Source organism: Pocillopora verrucosa, chromosome 11, assembly GCF_036669915.1.
Source record: "Pocillopora verrucosa isolate sample1 chromosome 11, ASM3666991v2, whole genome shotgun sequence".
NCBI lineage: Eukaryota > Metazoa > Cnidaria > Anthozoa > Scleractinia > Pocilloporidae > Pocillopora > Pocillopora verrucosa.
The window spans coordinates 15259228-15276886 of record NC_089322.1 but is presented as its reverse complement, the minus strand read 5'-3'; the positions used below and the strand labels follow the sequence as shown (position 1 = coordinate 15276886).

The window sequence follows — 17659 nt, the reverse complement described above, 5'->3', positions numbered from 1 at the left end:
CAGCTGATGACACGTCACTCGCCTTTTGCGCCACTCGTTCAGGTTGATGAACGAAACGCAAAGCCATCCCCATTCTCAATCCAAGGTCGTTTGTAGGATTATGTTCGGATTATAGCTGCTTAAACACTGAAAAATCTGTATCGCTTACATTGACGTTCAAACTTTACTAGAAGGCAGAGAAAACCAGTATACGAAAAGGAAAACCGAAAGTTATGTATTCAGTGGCTTTGGTAATGACATTTCTCGCGGCTGAGGACGAGAATCGACAACTGGAAGCTTTGCCACAGGCCAATTTTGCCCGTGTATCTGAAAGATTTCTTCTGTCGGTAAGGAAAAAGTCAATGAATAGGAATTTTGTAAATTGAAAATTGCGCCCATAACTGTTTTTGTGTTCATATTTCATTACAATTTTTTTTCATCTTGAGCCTTTAGCATCAACCCACTGTGCAATTTTTATTCGGGAATTCTCGATTCCTTTATTTTCATTTATTAATAAAGTCGCCCTTTCTTGTCATTGAAGAGCTATTGTGTTTAGAAGATAAACAAAATGATGGAATTTCTCTTCTCGTTCTTAACTCGACATCTCACTCGTTCACCGCCCTCACTCGTGATGAGCTATCGAGTAAAACACTCGAAGAAAAATTCCTTATTTACGCGCGCCCATGTATTATTCTCTATTTAGCAGTTAGGAAGGCCACGCCATGGAAGACGTCGATTTAAAAATGAATATATATTTTAAGTTGGAATCTCGCGAACTACTGGATGTGCTCATCATCTCTTACGGCGCCAAAAATTAATCTCACCATAACGTATAAGAGCGGCGTGGAGTACTAAATGGAAACTTAAATAATTTTCCCTCGGGTTCCCTTTTTGAGACCACGCATGGAAGACGTCGATTTAAAAATGAATATATATTTTAAGTTGGAATCTCGCGAACTACTGGATGTGCTCATCATCTCTTACGGCGCCAAAAATTAATCTCACCATAACGTATAAGAGCGGCGTGGAGTACTAAATGGAAACTTAAATAATTTTCCCTCGGGTTCCCTTTTTGAGACCACGCAAATTTTGATGATTTCAAGTTGTTATTTGCAGAGGACGGCTAAGAAATGTACACAGTTTTACAACGCACGTGCTGGGCTATTGTTCTGCTCATTAGATCTTTTGTTTTGCCACGTCCTCGTTGCCGTCGCCGTCGTGGTTTGCTAAAAGTCCCTATTCTCTTTATAACACGTAGCTAAGGTTTCTAGGTGCGCTTATAGTCTATGACCAAAAGACATTGGTATTTGGATGGATCATAATGAAAAAATTATATGGATCGTTATTAAAAAGGGTTTCTGCAGGTTTACTCTGAAAAGATAACTAATAGCATGTCAGCGAGCAAACTTGATGTTTTCAAGGCTCAAAGACTAAACCTCTGAACAGCCATTATTACATTATTGTGAATAACAACTCTACAAATATTCTCTTTCGGTAAAAAGTCAAGCAATTATGAGGTTAAAAATAGCAAAGTCTTCAGATCAGTTGCTACGGCTCATTTCATGCCCCACCTATACCTCAGTTTCATCAATTTCTGGTTTGGCCTTTGGATGCTACCTATGCAGTGACTTCTCAATGGATGTTGAGACCCCTTTGTTAAATTTCTCAAATACAGAAGTAAAGTAGTGAAGATCTTCATTCATAGGATGAAAATATATTCCTAATGTAACAATCATCAGTTACAATTGTCTGTTATTACTACGTCTTTCACCCGTTATGAACTCAACTCCTCTCTTTGACTACTGAAACTCTACATTAATTTAGTTTTTGATGTGGAAGGTCTCGTGGCAGCGAGGAAGAGGGTCACTCTTTGCGCAAATATTCTAATAAGATCTGCTATGTACAATTTTTCCATTCTTAATTACAAACTTGATGACATCATCATGGCCTCCTAATTGATAAACAAGATGCTCCCACCTGAAACATTCAAACAAATCGATGATTTAATAAGAGAGAGAGAGAGAGAGAGAGAGAGAGAGAGAGAGAGAGAGAGAGAGAGAGAGAGAGAGAGAGAGAGCTAGAGTGATCTGGGTATTTGCTACGTGGTTAGATTCTTGTGGGTATTTTCTACGGTACAAAATACCCATTGAGGGTTTTTGCTACGGTAGGAAATACCCATGTGGGTTTTTGCTACGGTAGGAAATACCCATGTGGGTATTTGATACGTTCAATGGGTTTTTGCTACGGTAGCCAATACTCATCTGGGTCTTTGCTACTCCCAAGTGGGTATTTGTTACCGTAGCAAATACTCAAAATGGGTTTTTGTTACCGTAGCAAATACTCAAAATAGGTATTTGACAAATTTTTTACCTATTTCAAGGTTTCATATTAAAGAAAACTATTTTTTTGGTTCTACGGTTTATTACCGAAGAAGTACATCATTAGCGGTCAGCGTTCACACACTTCAACTTTCGTTTTCGTGTTTCACGTGTTCGTCGATGACGGCAACTTTCAAACGGTAAGAAAATAAGATCAACATAGGTTTCTTGTTATATTTCGTCCCTTAAGCAAGTGGTTATCAACGAAATACGCTTTGCAAGCATCCAAGGTATAAGTGTCGATATATTTTTTACAATATTTGAGAAAAAAGCCGATAAACTTGAAGAATGATTGGCCTTCGTAATATCTTACATAATTATCGGTTTACTTATATTTAACTTCCAAATCATATAGATATGAATCGTAGAATGCATTTTTTCTGCTTTGTTCTAACAATGAAGTGGGTGAAAGCTCTTACTTAAAAAATAAAATTGCTTTTTATAAACAGAAATTCCCTTGATAGCAACAAAACATCGATCGATGTTTCAGGACTTTGGATAAGTTATTTTCGATGCTATTATTTATTGTGATCATCTCTTATCCTATTTCAATCCCTGTCAAATCATTGCAATCATCTCTTATGCTGTGTTGATCACTGTCAAATCATTTTAATCAACTGTTATGCTGTGTTGATCACTGTCAAATCATTCTAATTAACTGTTATGCTTTGTTGATCACTGTCAAATCATTCTAATAAACTGTTATGCTGTGTTGATTACTGTCAAATCATTCTAATCATCTGTTCTGCTGTGTTGATAAATTTCAAATCATTCTAATCAACTGTTATGCTTTGTTAATCACTGTCAAATCATTCTAATCATCTGTTATGCTTTGTTGAGCACTGTCAAATCATTCTAATCATCTGTTATGCCTTGTTGAGCACTGTCAAATCATTCTAATCATCTGTTATGCTGTGTTGATCACTGTCAAATCATTCTAATCATCTGTTCTGCTGTGTTGATCACTGTTAAATCATTTTAATCATATGTTATGCTGTGTTGATCACTGTTAAATCATTGCAATCATTTCTTATACTCTAGTGATCACTGTCAAATCATTCTAATCATCTGTTCTGCTGTGTTCATCACTGTTAAATCATTTTAATCATATGTTATGCTGTGTTGATCACTGTTAAATCATTGCAATCATTTCTTATACTCTAGTGATCACTGTCAAATCATTCTAATCATCTGTTCTGCTGTGTTGATCACTGTTAAATCATTTTAATCATATGTTATGCTGTGTTGATCACTGTTAAATCATTGCAATCATTTCTTATACTCTAGTGATCACTGTCAAATCATTCTAATCATCTGTTCTGCTGTGTTCATCACTGTTAAATCATTTTAATCATATGTTATGCTGTGTTGATCACTGTTAAATCATTGCAATCATTTCTTATACTCTAGTGATCACTGTCAAATCATTCTAATCATCTGTTCTGCTGTGTTCATCACTGTTAAATCATTTTAATCATATGTTATGCTGTGTTGATCACTGTTAAATCATTGTAATCATTTCTTATACTCTAGTGATCACTGTCAAATCATTCTAATCATCTGTTCTGCTGTGTTGATCACTGTTAAATCATTTTAATCATATGTTATGCTGTGTTGATCACTGTTAAATCATTGCAATCATTTCTTATACTCTAGTGATCACTGTCAAATCATTCTAATCATCTGTTCTGCTGTGTTGATCACTGTTAAATCATTTTAATCATATGTTATGCTGTGTTGATCACTGTTAAATCATTGCAATCATTTCTTATACTCTAGTGATCACTGTCAAATCATTCTAATCATCTGTTCTGCTGTGTTCATCACTGTTAAATCATTTTAATCATATGTTATGCTGTGTTGATCACTGTCAAATCATTCTAATCATCTGTTATGCTGTGTTGATCACTGTCAAATCATTCTAATCATCTGTTCTGCTGTGTTGATCACTGTCAAATCATTTTAATCATATGTTATGCTGTGTTGATCACTGTTAAATCATTGCAATCATTTCTTATACTCTAGTGATCACTGTCAAATCATTCTAATCATCTGTTCTGCTGTGTTCATCACTGTTAAATCATTTTAATCATATGTTATGCTGTGTTGATCACTGTTAAATCATTGCAATCATTTCGTATACTCTAGTGATCACTGTCAAATCATTCTAATCATCTGTTCTGCTGTGTTCATCACTGTTAAATCATTTTAATCATATGTTATGCTGTGTTGATCACTGTTAAATCATTGCAATCATTTCTTATACTCTAGTGATCACTGTCAAATCATTCTAATCATCTGTTCTGCTGTGTTGATCACTGTTAAATCATTTTAATCATATGTTATGCTGTGTTGATCACTGTTAAATCATTGTAATCATTTCTTATACTCTAGTGATCACTGTCAAATCATTCTAATCATCTGTTCTGCTGTGTTGATCACTGTTAAATCATTTTAATCATATGTTATGCTGTGTTGATCACTGTTAAATCATTGCAATCATTTCTTATACTCTAGTGATCACTGTCAAATCATTCTAATCATCTGTTCTGCTGTGTTGATCACTGTTAAATCATTTTAATCATATGTTATGCTGTGTTGATCACTGTTAAATCATTGCAATCATTTCTTATACTCTAGTGATCACTGTCAAATCATTCTAATCATCTGTTCTGCTGTGTTCATCACTGTTAAATCATTTTAATCATATGTTATGCTGTGTTGATCACTGTTAAATCATTGCAATCATTTCTTATACTCTAGTGATCACTGTCAAATCATTCTAATCACCTGTTCTGCTGTGTTCATCACTGTTAAATCATTTTAATCATGTTCTGCTGTGTTGATCACTGTTAAATCATTGCAATCATGTGTTATGCTGTGTTGATCACTGTTAAATCATTTTAATCATCTGTTCTGCTGTGTTGATCACTGTTAAATCATTGCAATCATGTGTTATGCTGTGTTTATCACTGTCAAATCATTCTAATCAACTGTTATGCTTTGTTGATCACTTTCAAATCATTCTAATCATCTGTTATGCTGTGTAGATCACTGTTAAATCATCTGTTATACTCTGTTGATCACTGTCAAATCATTGTAATCATGTTATACTGTGTTTATCACTTTCAAATCATTGAAATCATCTTTTATGCTGTGTTCATCACTGTCAAATCATTTTAATTATCTTTTATGCTGTGTTGATCATTGTCAGATCATTCTACTCATCTGTTATGCTGTGCTAACCATTGTCAACTCTATCATTGAGATCAGTTTTCTATTTGTTTGTATTATAGTAACCATGGAAGGTAGTTCTGAAATAAGGAAAAAGTCTCGGGAATCTAAAGTGTGTTCGAGATGTGGGAAATCAGTTATAAATTTATCTCGTCATCAGAAGGATGTACATAAAGTGAATAAGATTTTTCGTCAGGTAGATGTATATATAAATGGAAACAAGAAAGCGCCTAATAGGAAGATAAAGTTTTGTCCGTTATCTCCATGCAAGCATTCAAAGAAAGGTGTCTTTCAACTTCATCATCATTTACAGTCAAATATCCACAAGCTTAATCCCAACTCAAACCAATACTTAGATGCGCTTAAATCTGCTCCGAGAATTGGGCTTCAAGAGCTACGAGATCACATTGCCAAGAGAAAGAAATCCAAAGCAAAGAGCGCCACAACTAAAGATGGTCCTAAAAAGAGAAAAATCGAATCAAAATCACCTGTACGTGGAAAGGCCGCAAAAAGGGTGAAATTTTACAAGGGTGACAAGGAAAATGAGTATAGTTTGGTGAATAGAATCGAAGCTGAGGAAGAAATTGAAAATGACTCGGATGATCAATTATTAGAAAATCCTGAAGGAGAAGCAACTATCAGCAGAAACGTGAGTAACCCTGGGCACCTCGCACCGACCTCCTCCAATAGTAATGCAGAGGAGCGCAAACTACATAATGAAGAAAGTTGTGAATCAAAGGTAAGAGAGACGTACAATGATGATGACAGCAAATTAGAGTATGATCAGCAAGTTGATAAAGTGGAACACAAGCTACATAATGAAGAAAGTGGAGATTCAGGCAATGATCATGACAGTAATTTGGAGTATGAAAAAGTAATGGATCAAATGGAATCAAAGGTAGGTGATACACATGATGACCATGACAGCGATTTGGAGTATGATCAACTTGTGGATAACGTGTGGAAAAGAAATGAAGAGTGCAAGAAGCGAAGCTTTAAACAGTTAGTGTCTATGATGTCCTCCCAGTGTGAAAGCGATGCCGAGCTATCTGAAGAGTTAAACAACCGCAAAAATGCTGACCAAGTAATCCAACCACCTCAACCACCAGTGACGGCTGGTAATACCAAATCTAGTGAAATAGTTATATGCGACAGTGAAGAAGAGGAAATTTTAGACCCAAACTATCACCCTTCCCTGGACTCCGAATCAGAGTGTAGCACTGGAAGCTTGTCAGATAACTGCTCGTTGCAAGAAAGGGATGACATTTTAACTGATTTCGTGGAAAACGTAGATAATCTCGATTTTCTTCGTGTGGAACCAGAATGGAAGAGCGTGGTTGATGTTGTTTTTGAAAGAAAAAAGAACGCTGGTAATACTGACTCCCAAAGCAATCTTTCACAAGGTAAAGTGCCTAAGGAAGTTATGAATGATGATGAATCATCAGTATACGATAGCGATGATGATGATAATGACGACTGTCTTGAAGAGATGGAAGATGATGTCAGTTTTGAAGACAATGATAGTAGTGATGACAGCCCACTGCTTAACGAGTTTCATTCCTGGTTGATAGACGTAGACGGGGGTTATCGCTGCGCAAAAGTGGCTGGTCAGTACAAGTCACAGGTAAAACGCATCATGAAAGTTCTTTCAGAAGATTTCCCTCAAGCAGCAAATGAAATAGATCTTGTTACTGTCGAGGGGCATGACGGAGTGGTAATGTTGAGGAAGTGGTTGGGTCAACTATCTGAGGAGTATCAACCTGGAACCATTAGATCATACCTAATGAGCCTTAGGCTATTCCTTAAATTCCTTGTGCAAGAAGAGAAAGGGCAAGATAGATTAGACACACTTCATGCAAGGAGAGATCTTTTAACTTCGTGGTCATCTGCTCAAAGAAAGAAGGTGCTGAAAAGGAAATTAGAGAAACATGACATGGACTTTGCAAAACTCCTTTCTAGCGAAGATCTATATAAAGTGTCAAATGGACAACAGCGAATAAACATAATTAAAGCGCTTGGAACAGCTGCGGAGAAAAGCAAAGCTTGTGGAGAACCTGTGCTGGTCAACGATCAGACCTTTTGCGAAGTAAGGGATTGGCTGATTACAAGATTAATAATTGACAACTCCGGAAGAAGTGGTATTGCAGCAAATATAACAGTGGAGGAATTCAAAGATGCTAAACTGTACGCTGGAGAAGAAGATGGAGAGAGATACCGCGTATCAGTTAAGAATCACAAGACAGGAGGTGTTTATGGGGCAGCCATTGTATGGTTTCATGCTGATGTTTACAATCTGGTGAATACGTATATCTCAAGGGTGAGGCCTAAGTACGTCAAAGATGCCACAGATAACATGTTCGTTTCAACCAATGGCGTTAAACTTACTTCATCGCAAGTATCCACGTGTCTGACTCGTACATTTCAAAGGGAGGGTGTGAAGTTTCACGGTCGCATCTCCGCAACCTTGATAAGAAAATCTCTGGCATCAGGAGTGCATGTCCATTTGCCTGAAGATCAAGAACAACTGGCTGCCCTTGCACAGCACAAACCTCAAACACAAGCTCAATATTACCGCATCAATGACAAAGTTAGAGAAACAGATATTGGGCGTCGTGCTGTCAGAAAATTTATCACCATGAACTGCGCAAAGACAGAGGTAAGTACTCTTATAATGCATACCAATCGTAGTAATTTGAATAACAATTGGCATACGAATTCTGATTTCTTTTAGGTATCAATAATTCCTGTCGAGTGGACCGAGGAAGAGACCTCAAAACTTCAAGATTTATTCAAGTCTGAAATTGAGACTGGTAACATAACTGAAAACATTGTCAGAGATAAACTTGGTGCTTCCAACCTGTTGGAAACACACTCCATGAAGGCAATTGTGTTGAAAGTGAGAAGGCTTCGATCAGAATTTACCAAAAACTTAGAACCACCAACTGAAGTTGAGTCTCCTGAACAGAAGATAGAACGGTTTATGTCTTCCAGAGCTCCATCCATCGCATCTGAATCTGCAAAGCCATCATGGAGTAAGTTCACCGATGAACAAACAGACCATCTCCTATCGTTAACTCAGGATATGATTGAAAACAACGCAGTAAAAAGAGAGGTCGTTTGGGAACGGGTGATAAATGATGAGAAAGCATGGAAAACCGGGTTGGTCTTCGGAACCGATGATGAGGAGCTTCTTTTGAGGCAAAAACAACGTTTGGCGGACAAGGTACGAAAAGAAGTCAAACGTCAAAAGATGAAGAGAAAGTAGTAGTTTGATCCTGTGGTTCTTGCATTATATTTGAACATTAGTTGACATTGAACATTTCTTGTCTTTATGTATTCAGGGTTACAACATAATTGAGTCCTATATTGTTAACATGTTATTTTCTTTAACCGTTTGCCAGTCATTTTATGGTTGATCGTTTTATTTCAAGTAAGTCAATATTCCCTAAAAAGGCCGATTTACACAATGCAATTTCTTCGTGTGTTAAGGTTCGAACGACAAGTCATAGGGTCGTGTACGACCTGACGAATGACCGTTTATATGGTATGATTCGGGTCACAGGCATCAAGTCATATACTACAATCGCATCGTGGAAATCGGCCTTAAGAGTCATATACTACAATCGCATCGTGGAAATCGGCCTTAAGAGTCATAGAATTTGTCTTGGTGACTGATGTGTGTAGGACATCGACTTCTATGAAAAAGATTTAACTTGTCTTGGTCTTGTTGCGAGGTGTTATAAAGTTGAATTTTTCATAAAGCAAAAGTTGTCGTTTAAAAACTTAGCTCCAAGTGATAAAGCTTATATCTGGAATTAAAAGAGTTTACTTTGAGACTCGTTGTCATGAACCTGCAATATATTGTCTTTTTAAGTGCAGTTCCAGTTGAGATTTTGTGGAAGTTTCATGACGTTTTCGAAAAGTTTAGGGTGAAGTCACTAAGCCCGTGAAATACATATTAGACTAACACACTTTATTAACCACTAATTTCGTTGTTTCCTTTAGTGTCTATTGAACTATTACATGTTAACAGTTAAATATTTTTTTATGGGTTTAACTTTACCCTAGTGCAACTTTTGTCGTCATAATAGAGCGATATCGCATAACCCCCTTCCTAAATATTGGTGTTTTATTCTAAATGAGCCAATACAAAGATAACATTAGAATACTTAAGACTTTATCTATTGTTGTCTTTCTACGATGTCCATTAACCTTTAACTAATATCCACTTGCTTTTAAAAATATTTATATCGCTCTGTAAACCTCACAAACCGGTGAAATTGCAGCTAAAATCGCCATTGTCATAGAGCTTTAAGGATGATCAACACGCACGCCCAAACTTGTATGCGAGCTGTCAATAGGATATGTATATGTAATCGCATGGGTCCTCGGGCAATTAAGGATTAATTTCACGCGTATTTCCAAACTTTGAAAACACCAGTGAAATTAATCCTTAATTGCCCGAGGGCACTTGCGATTTCTTGTTTATCACATAAAGGGCAAAATTATCGCGGGAATCCATTCACGCGCGACGTTATTCTTTTAGGAAGCCCGTTCAATGCCGCGACATTGCTCATTTTTTCCTCTTGTCTTTGCCCATTGTTGGAAAATGTTAGTCCAGTAGTCCGTACTTCTTTTTGTGTTTTTGTGCTCACTTGTGTTTAGTAGTTCCTCAATAAACTCTTCAACAAAATGGGAAGCCATTGTTGCAGAAAATTTTAATCGGCAACAAATCTAAGCAATAACTTCATTACAAAGCAACTTTAAACCAATCAAGATCAAGTAATCATGCCCTTTTGATTACCAAAAGTACCCTCGTGATTAAGAAAAAATGCCCTCTGTCTCAGCCAATCAGCACTTAGTAATTTTGCCCTGTATGTGATAAGCTACATAAAATGGGAATTTGCTAGGTGTAGAGTTTTGCTCATAAATCCAATTAACAGCAATAAAATCTATCGAAAAACCAGTGGCCATGTTTGTAAAGTAAAGCGTCATGTCTCTTCTGAAAATTAGCCGTTTGCGCATTTAGTAAGAGTATCTAAATTTTGTGCTAGCAAACTTAAGGTGGAATCCCTGTACATGAAAGGGTATCATTTACTGTTCCCCTCTTTTGTTGGGAATCTACTTCCCTGAAAAAATAAGCTGGAAAAATGTATTTTTACGCGTTAAGAACTGTGCTTAATTTAAGTAGATCTACTGAGTACAAAGACTGTCTCAGGCCTGCTAGTATGGACACCTTAACCCAAGACGTTTTACTGCGTCTTTAATCATGTTTAAGGTATACAAGCGACAGGAAGCTTCGTATATTTCTAATTTTTTTACACCTAGAGTCTGTCATTACAATTTGCGCTCCTCTGCTCTTAATGTTTCCCAGCCTGTAAATACCTCTAGCCATATTCAGAGCTCTTTTCATACACTATCTCTCATTCTTGGAACCAGTTACCATCTTCAATTAAATCAGCAACCACTTTATCGGAATTTAAGTCTGGCCTATCTCGCATAACTACGCTTGGCTGTAAGCCTATAAGTGTATTAGTATACAATTGTAGAGGTAGGGTTATGAATTGGTAATTAGGCTTGGGGTTAGGGCTATAATGTTAGGTGATTAGGGCTGGTAGGGTTTCAGGGGAAGTTCAGCATCGGGAGCTAAGTGATATTTTTGCGTTTTTATCATCTTTGTCGAGCGTTTTTAACATGAGCCATTAGGCTCGGGGGATTGGGTAACCACCCCCTACGTTGCCGACGTGAAAAAAATTGTTGTTGTCCACGTGATCAGTAAAAAATGGTCTAAAAAAGCTTTATTTTGTTAATTCAATTAGTACACTAGGCAGGGAAATCATCTTAACTGTCAATATTGCTCCGCTTCTCTTTTTAACTTGAATGTCGCTCAGTCACGATATTTCTGCTTTAATTCAAATAATAACACTTTTAAAAAATGTTTAAATTATTTTCCATGTTCCCTTTCACAAGGCGTCTTTTAGCTATGCAAACAAATTACCAGAATTCCGCTTTATTCAAGTTTTATAAGTAAAAATGTCCCATCAATTTGGCAAAGTGGGTATTTGCTACTTACAAGTGGGTATTTGCTACATAAAATGGGTATTTGCTACATGCAGAATTTCGCTCGTAAAATTGATAAAAATGAATGGAATAGCTTGTAAACACGTTGTAAATTCTTAAAAAATAATGCGTCATCCATGCATGCGAAAATCATGGCATTAGAATGAACTAAAAGTGAAATAATGCGAAAAACGCATTTTTAGAAATGTTTGGGTTCCAAAGTTTCAAGTCTTGTACACCTACATACCCAGAAGCGCACTTTTTGCTAAAAATGGTCTTCACAGAAAAAATTTTAAAACGACAGAACTCAGAAGGCTTTTACGGCAAAGAAGAACATTTAGAAGACCTTTGATATCCGGAAAAGTTTTTGAATTTTATAAAAAAAATGATTGATGTACCTAGGTTTGGGTATTTGCTACCTTCTGACTTTTCAGTGACGAAATGCGAACAACAATTAAACTTTAATAACGTTGGTTTTGCATAGAAGAGAGCTAAAAAGCAATATTCTTTTGGCTAGAATTGTTAAATACTTTTAAAAAAAACTTTTACTTAATTTAAATAGGCATAGAGAAAACGCGTAGCAAACACTCACTGATGAATCTAAAGAGAGAGAGAGAGAGAGAGAGAGAGAGAGAGAGAGGAGATGCATGTGTTTATCAAATTTTATAACTATTTGCCAAAGGCAAACTTAATACTCGCTAATTATCTCAGCATGAAGTTGCATGAATTCTTCAACAATACTTTCTTAGCCTAAGGAGTAATTATCTGAGTGTACAACTCCATTTTCTTTTTTCATTGCCTTCCTCAGGAATATATAAAAAAAAAATGCCTGGTGCTCAATCATAAATTACAGTAAATCAATCAGCATTATGAACCACACGTTAGGGATAACTACAATACAAAGTAATTGTATGATACGCCCAATCATAACACTCATTTCTCTATCATCACCTATTAAAAATCACTCTAAATTCTAGATGTTATGAGTTGAACCTTTTCATAGGTGCCAAATATATATGCAACAGTATCATCAACGTTTTTTTTACCTTGGAGCATCAATAATCAACATGTCAGCAACTTTTCCAGGTTCCAGTGATCCATGAGTGTGTGACCTACCCAGAGACGCTGCTGCATTAATGGTTGCTGCTACCAGAGCTTCTTCCATTGTCATGCCCAGATTAACGCAAGCAAGGTGCATTGTTAAAGGCTGTTCAGAGATCAATCAAAAAGCCTGTATGTCAACACATCTCTGGTCTTCAGAGCAACACTTCTATGGCACGAAAAGTGGGCTCATTAGACTAACTTTACACCACAAGTCTTCATTAACACTGTACTTCATTGTACATGACATCTTAAAAATAGCACCCAACACCTGCTAAAACTTTTTTGGTTTGAATCAATCTTTTTTTTTTTTTCCTATGCCTTGCACATAAAAACTAGGCCAAAGGCTGTATGCTCAGGAAGGGGGAATTACTTCAAAACATTTATCATCAGTATAATATTATGATTTTAAAACAAAGTGTGACTTGATAACTGCAAGATAAGTTGTTAGTGGCATCCAGTAAATTGACCCTTACCCTTCCTCAATGCAAGTCTCAAGTTAACATTATTTACAATTATGTCGAAACAAAATTTATATGATATCCCATACAATTTAGGTGTTCAGATATATATATATTTAGACAAGAATTCTTTCAAAATAAAAAAAATAATGTGCTACCACAAACAGCACTTTACCATAGATAGGCAGAAGGCATTGGGGTTAAAATCAGATCCAAGAGCCACTGGTACACCTGTTTGAGAAACAAACAAGGTGCTTATTATATAAAGGAGATAAACTGTGGTTCTGCCTCAGTGGGAGAGTAATTAACAGGGTAATTAAGTATTATCAACTGAGTTGATTAAATTGACCACCATAAAGAGTTTAAAAGATGATGTTTCAAGCATTAACCTTTTGTCACTCTGAGGAAAGGCTGACACTCAAAATGTCAGCTTTGAAACTCTTTATAGTGGCCAATTCATGTTATCAACTCAGGTGGGTGATAATACTAAATTACCCTGTTCATTATAAAGAAGAGGACTCTTTGTAAAGCAAAATTCTCTGCTTAGTTTTTGATGGTGGAGCCATTTTCACTCTTTACACTGTTTTCATGTGACCACATTTCTCAATGAAAACTTTGAATGATCAACACTGCTCTTGGATTTGCTATTTTCCAACCAAATTTGAACAGTACACCTTTATGTTGCAAAACAGTACTGTAGATATGAATAGAAGGTGCTTGTCTGATCATTTAGTCTGATCACCTGTTGTTTGTTGTAGTGACTGACAATCTACAACCTGCACAGAAGTCATTGCTCCAGTTGTTAGTCTGATGGCAGGTCATCTGAGAGCAATGAATTCTTCATAATCTCATGGTGATTTCCATCCAGGATGTGAAAACTCCAGTCAATGCTTCACACAATAGCCCTTCTCAAGACTTCTCCTACTATGATGATCAGAGTACAAGATCACTTGAACTGTTGCTTTTAGGATCATCAAATCATTGATCTCTTGCACCACTGATCATATCTTCGAGGGAAATAAGACAGTCACTCGTATTTAATGTATGTACCTGATTCAATCATCTTTCTGGCTGGAGGACATTTAAGTCGTAAGATGTATGCAGTGGTAGGAAGGAGCACAGCAATAACTGATTCTGCAGACATGGCTTGAATTCCCTCATCACTAACTTCTTCAAGATGGCTTATTGCTCTAGCCTTGAGTTCAGCCCCTAGCTGATGGGGAGAATGATGATCTAAGAAAAACACATAACTCATACACCAGATGGGTGGTCTCTATGCCGAAAAAAAAAACCAACAACAACAAAAAAAAAAATGTTTGCCAGGTACTGAGTACTCAAGACCAAGGGCACAGTTTTCTCAGGAGGGACCGACCTTAAGACTGGTAAATGACTTGTTCAAATTTTTTTTCCTTCCAGTTTTCTCTTTTCCACACGGTCTGCTTTATAGAAAGCTGGGTGCGAGCATGTCATTAACCAATGAGATTCAAGAATTTAAGATTCCTGCCTGCTAAGATGCTTAAGAAAAGCAAAGAAATTGCGCACACATCTTCAGATCAAAATATCGTTCTCTTCAGTTAATCTATGAAATGTTTTATTTTTTAAAAAAAGGAAGTAGTAAACAAAAGGAGCTAAAAATTACATGCCATCATTTAGTCTGTGTACCTCAGCAGCTTTCATTGGATGTAGTTCATCACCATGAAAATTGACTGCCAGTCCTGCAGCTTTTCCTGCTTTGAGTATTCTTTTGGTTTCTTCTATACCAAACACACCTTTCTCACAAAATACATCTATGTTGTCAACAACTATTTCTTTGTTTTTCATCAGTTCTTGAAGTTTAGGTATCTGGTGATTGATCACATTATCAGTTGCCTCTTCCAATGTACTTCCTCTAGGGTTAGAAAAATCAGCAGTATCTTTAATTGGAAAATAAATCCTGTTTTTCCCTGGCTGATCAGTAACAGAAGGTAACTCAAATGAACATGAAAGCAATCTTTGCAGAAATAAACACTACTTAAGCAGCAGTGACAATAAAGCCAAAAAAAAATTGTTCAGGCCTATATGGGATTCAAACCCATAATCTCTTTGATACTGGTGCAGTGCTCTACCAACTGAGCTAACAAGTTCAAGTCCCACACCGGCCTGAATTCTTTTAAGGACTCTGCAGGATATTTTATTCTTGAGAAGATCACTTTCACATTCATTTCTAAATCCACAACTCACAAATATGATTTTCAAATATTTTCAGTTAGAATGTAACACAGGCAAAAAAAAGGTGATAAAAAGAAATGTAAAGCACTACACACAACTTATTCTATATTCTTCAACCTTGCAAATAGTAAATTTTCTTATGAACTTTACCCACTTTGGTACAGAGTGTGCTCCACAAAATGTGCTGGATATCTCAATTGGCAGCTCTTTTTTAGCTTTTTCTAAAACTCGTAGCATCTTCATCTCTGAGTCTACATCCAAACCATAACCACTCTTGGCTTCAACCAAAGTTGTACCTGATCTTAACATTCTCAGAAGTCGTTCTCTAAGTGATGTGTATAGTTCTTCATTGCTAGCCCTGCGCACATGCTCCACAGTGAAACCTATTCCTCCTCCAGTCTTGTGTACGTCCATGTATGTAGCTCCAGCCAGCTATGAATGAAAAAAGATTGTCATTGACAAGTATGACATGAGCATCAGAGGTTAATTAGTTCAAAAAGAGAGATAAATACCACACCCCTGTTTTGAAAATTTAAATTATATCACCTTTTGAACTTTGAAGTAAGGATTAACTCTCTTATCCATGATTAAACCAACCGTAAGGTTATGGCAATGATGGAAATGATTACCAACTTAACCCTTGAACACCCAAGATATCATTAGTAATACTCCTTTCTGTCTGCCATGTAATTCTTATGATGCTAGTTCTGAGAATTTGGTACTAGATCAACTAGAAAATCCTCAAACTTATATTTTTCTTTACTCTTATCACCTATCTGATTGATATTGTTTTGATATTGTAAGGAGAAATTCTTTCTTGGTCACTCATAGCAGTTAAAGGGTTAAAAAGCTTTAGAGTGTTAATTGATTCCCCTTTTCCTTACCATAGAAAATGTATAAAGAATGGTGAATAAGCATTCTGATTGGCAGACTTACCTTCATGGCAAACTCATGCACTCTGTCACCTACCCATACCGGATGAGTGTGACCATCAATAAGGCCTAAAATAAAGGCAACAAAGTTTAGAAATGAATCCTAATGCATGGCTGTGGACTGACCCTTGCCATAATTGGAAAAATTTCCTATTAGGGGTGACACACCAGTCATATTTGTGCACATATGCAAACCCTATGATGGCAAGTTGTCTCCTTTCAAGTTGTCATAACCGACATTTTATCACTTGTCAGAACCAAGTTGTCTAATAGAAGTTGTAAAAAGTCACACTAGCCAGTATGCCATGTATGACTTCTCCTATTAGACAACTTGGTTCTGACAAGTGATAAAATGTCAGTTCTGACAACTTGAAAGGAGACAACTCTCCATTATAGGGTTTGCACATGTGCACAAATATGACTGGTGTGTCACCCCTAATAAGGAATTTTTTCCAATTATGGCAAGGGTCAGTCCATAGTCATACATGGTAAATCTACTGCATACCCCTAATTGGAAACACTTTTTGTTCAGAAAGTCCCACATGTTTCTTCTCCCCACAATTGTTTCCTTGCACAGATTTCTATGAACATTTCAATTATTTTTCATATCTTGCATGGAAGCCCTTATTTCGTATGCTTCCCTTTGAAATTCTGTGCGGGAAAATCACGCACGGATGGTCAAAATTTATCTCCTTGCTTGTTCAGGACAAATTTGTGCAAGTACCCAACTAATGTAATTAGCACCTTTACACAAGCACTCAGGAATGCACACGCACCAACATGTACTTAGCATATCAGCACTCGCACATACCACCTAATTGATTCTGTAAACGTTACGCATATGAATGGTTAAGCTTTAGACGCAAAACTAAAGGTTGAACAACTCTTCCCACACTCTCCCCTCTCGCGATCAGCTTTTTACCTGCGCTCGTTGTTATGTCCAAAACTAATTAACCTAAACGAGCTCAACTTACCGGGCAAGACACACATTCCAGAAGCATCTATTTCCTCGGTAAACGTATGATTGCTATAGTCTCGATCTACCTTCTCGTCCAAATCAATACATTCGATTTTTCCCGCGCTATCGACAACAACAGACACACCTCTGTCCTTTGTTCCTTCGACAATAGCCAGCTTTTTCATAGAGTCTCCCGTCAAAATTCGTTCGCCATTATTACAGACTAAAACTACTTGCTTCGCATGTCGAATTCTGAGGTTATACATGATAAAATTGTGGCAATTTAAATATATAATTTTAAAGGAATTCTCTGCGCTTTAACCCGTGAATTTTACACAAACTTCTCAA

At 36.6% G+C, this 17659-nt stretch overlaps 2 protein-coding genes across 2 annotated transcripts; one reads left to right on the top strand and one right to left on the bottom strand.

The window, feature by feature from the left end:
* Window positions 1–896: 896 nt before the first annotated feature.
* On the bottom strand, window positions 897–17640 carry LOC131789899 (probable imidazolonepropionase). The gene is made up of 8 exons (XM_059107082.2): window positions 17328–17640; window positions 16358–16422; window positions 15576–15853; window positions 14876–15101; window positions 14264–14426; window positions 13389–13444; window positions 12698–12858; window positions 897–1956 (listed from the first exon to the last, which is right to left on the bottom strand). Exons 1-8 carry the CDS (start codon window positions 17575–17577, stop codon window positions 1863–1865), a joined length of 1293 nt encoding a protein of 430 aa, XP_058963065.2. The 5' UTR covers window positions 17578–17640; the 3' UTR covers window positions 897–1862.
* LOC131796971 (uncharacterized) lies at window positions 2482–10527 on the top strand. Its single transcript, XM_059114587.2, has 3 exons — window positions 2482–2497; window positions 5654–8247; window positions 8323–10527. Exons 2-3 carry the CDS (start codon window positions 5659–5661, stop codon window positions 8854–8856), a joined length of 3123 nt encoding a protein of 1040 aa, XP_058970570.1. The 5' UTR covers window positions 2482–2497; window positions 5654–5658; the 3' UTR covers window positions 8857–10527.
* Window positions 17641–17659: the final 19 nt, after the last annotated feature.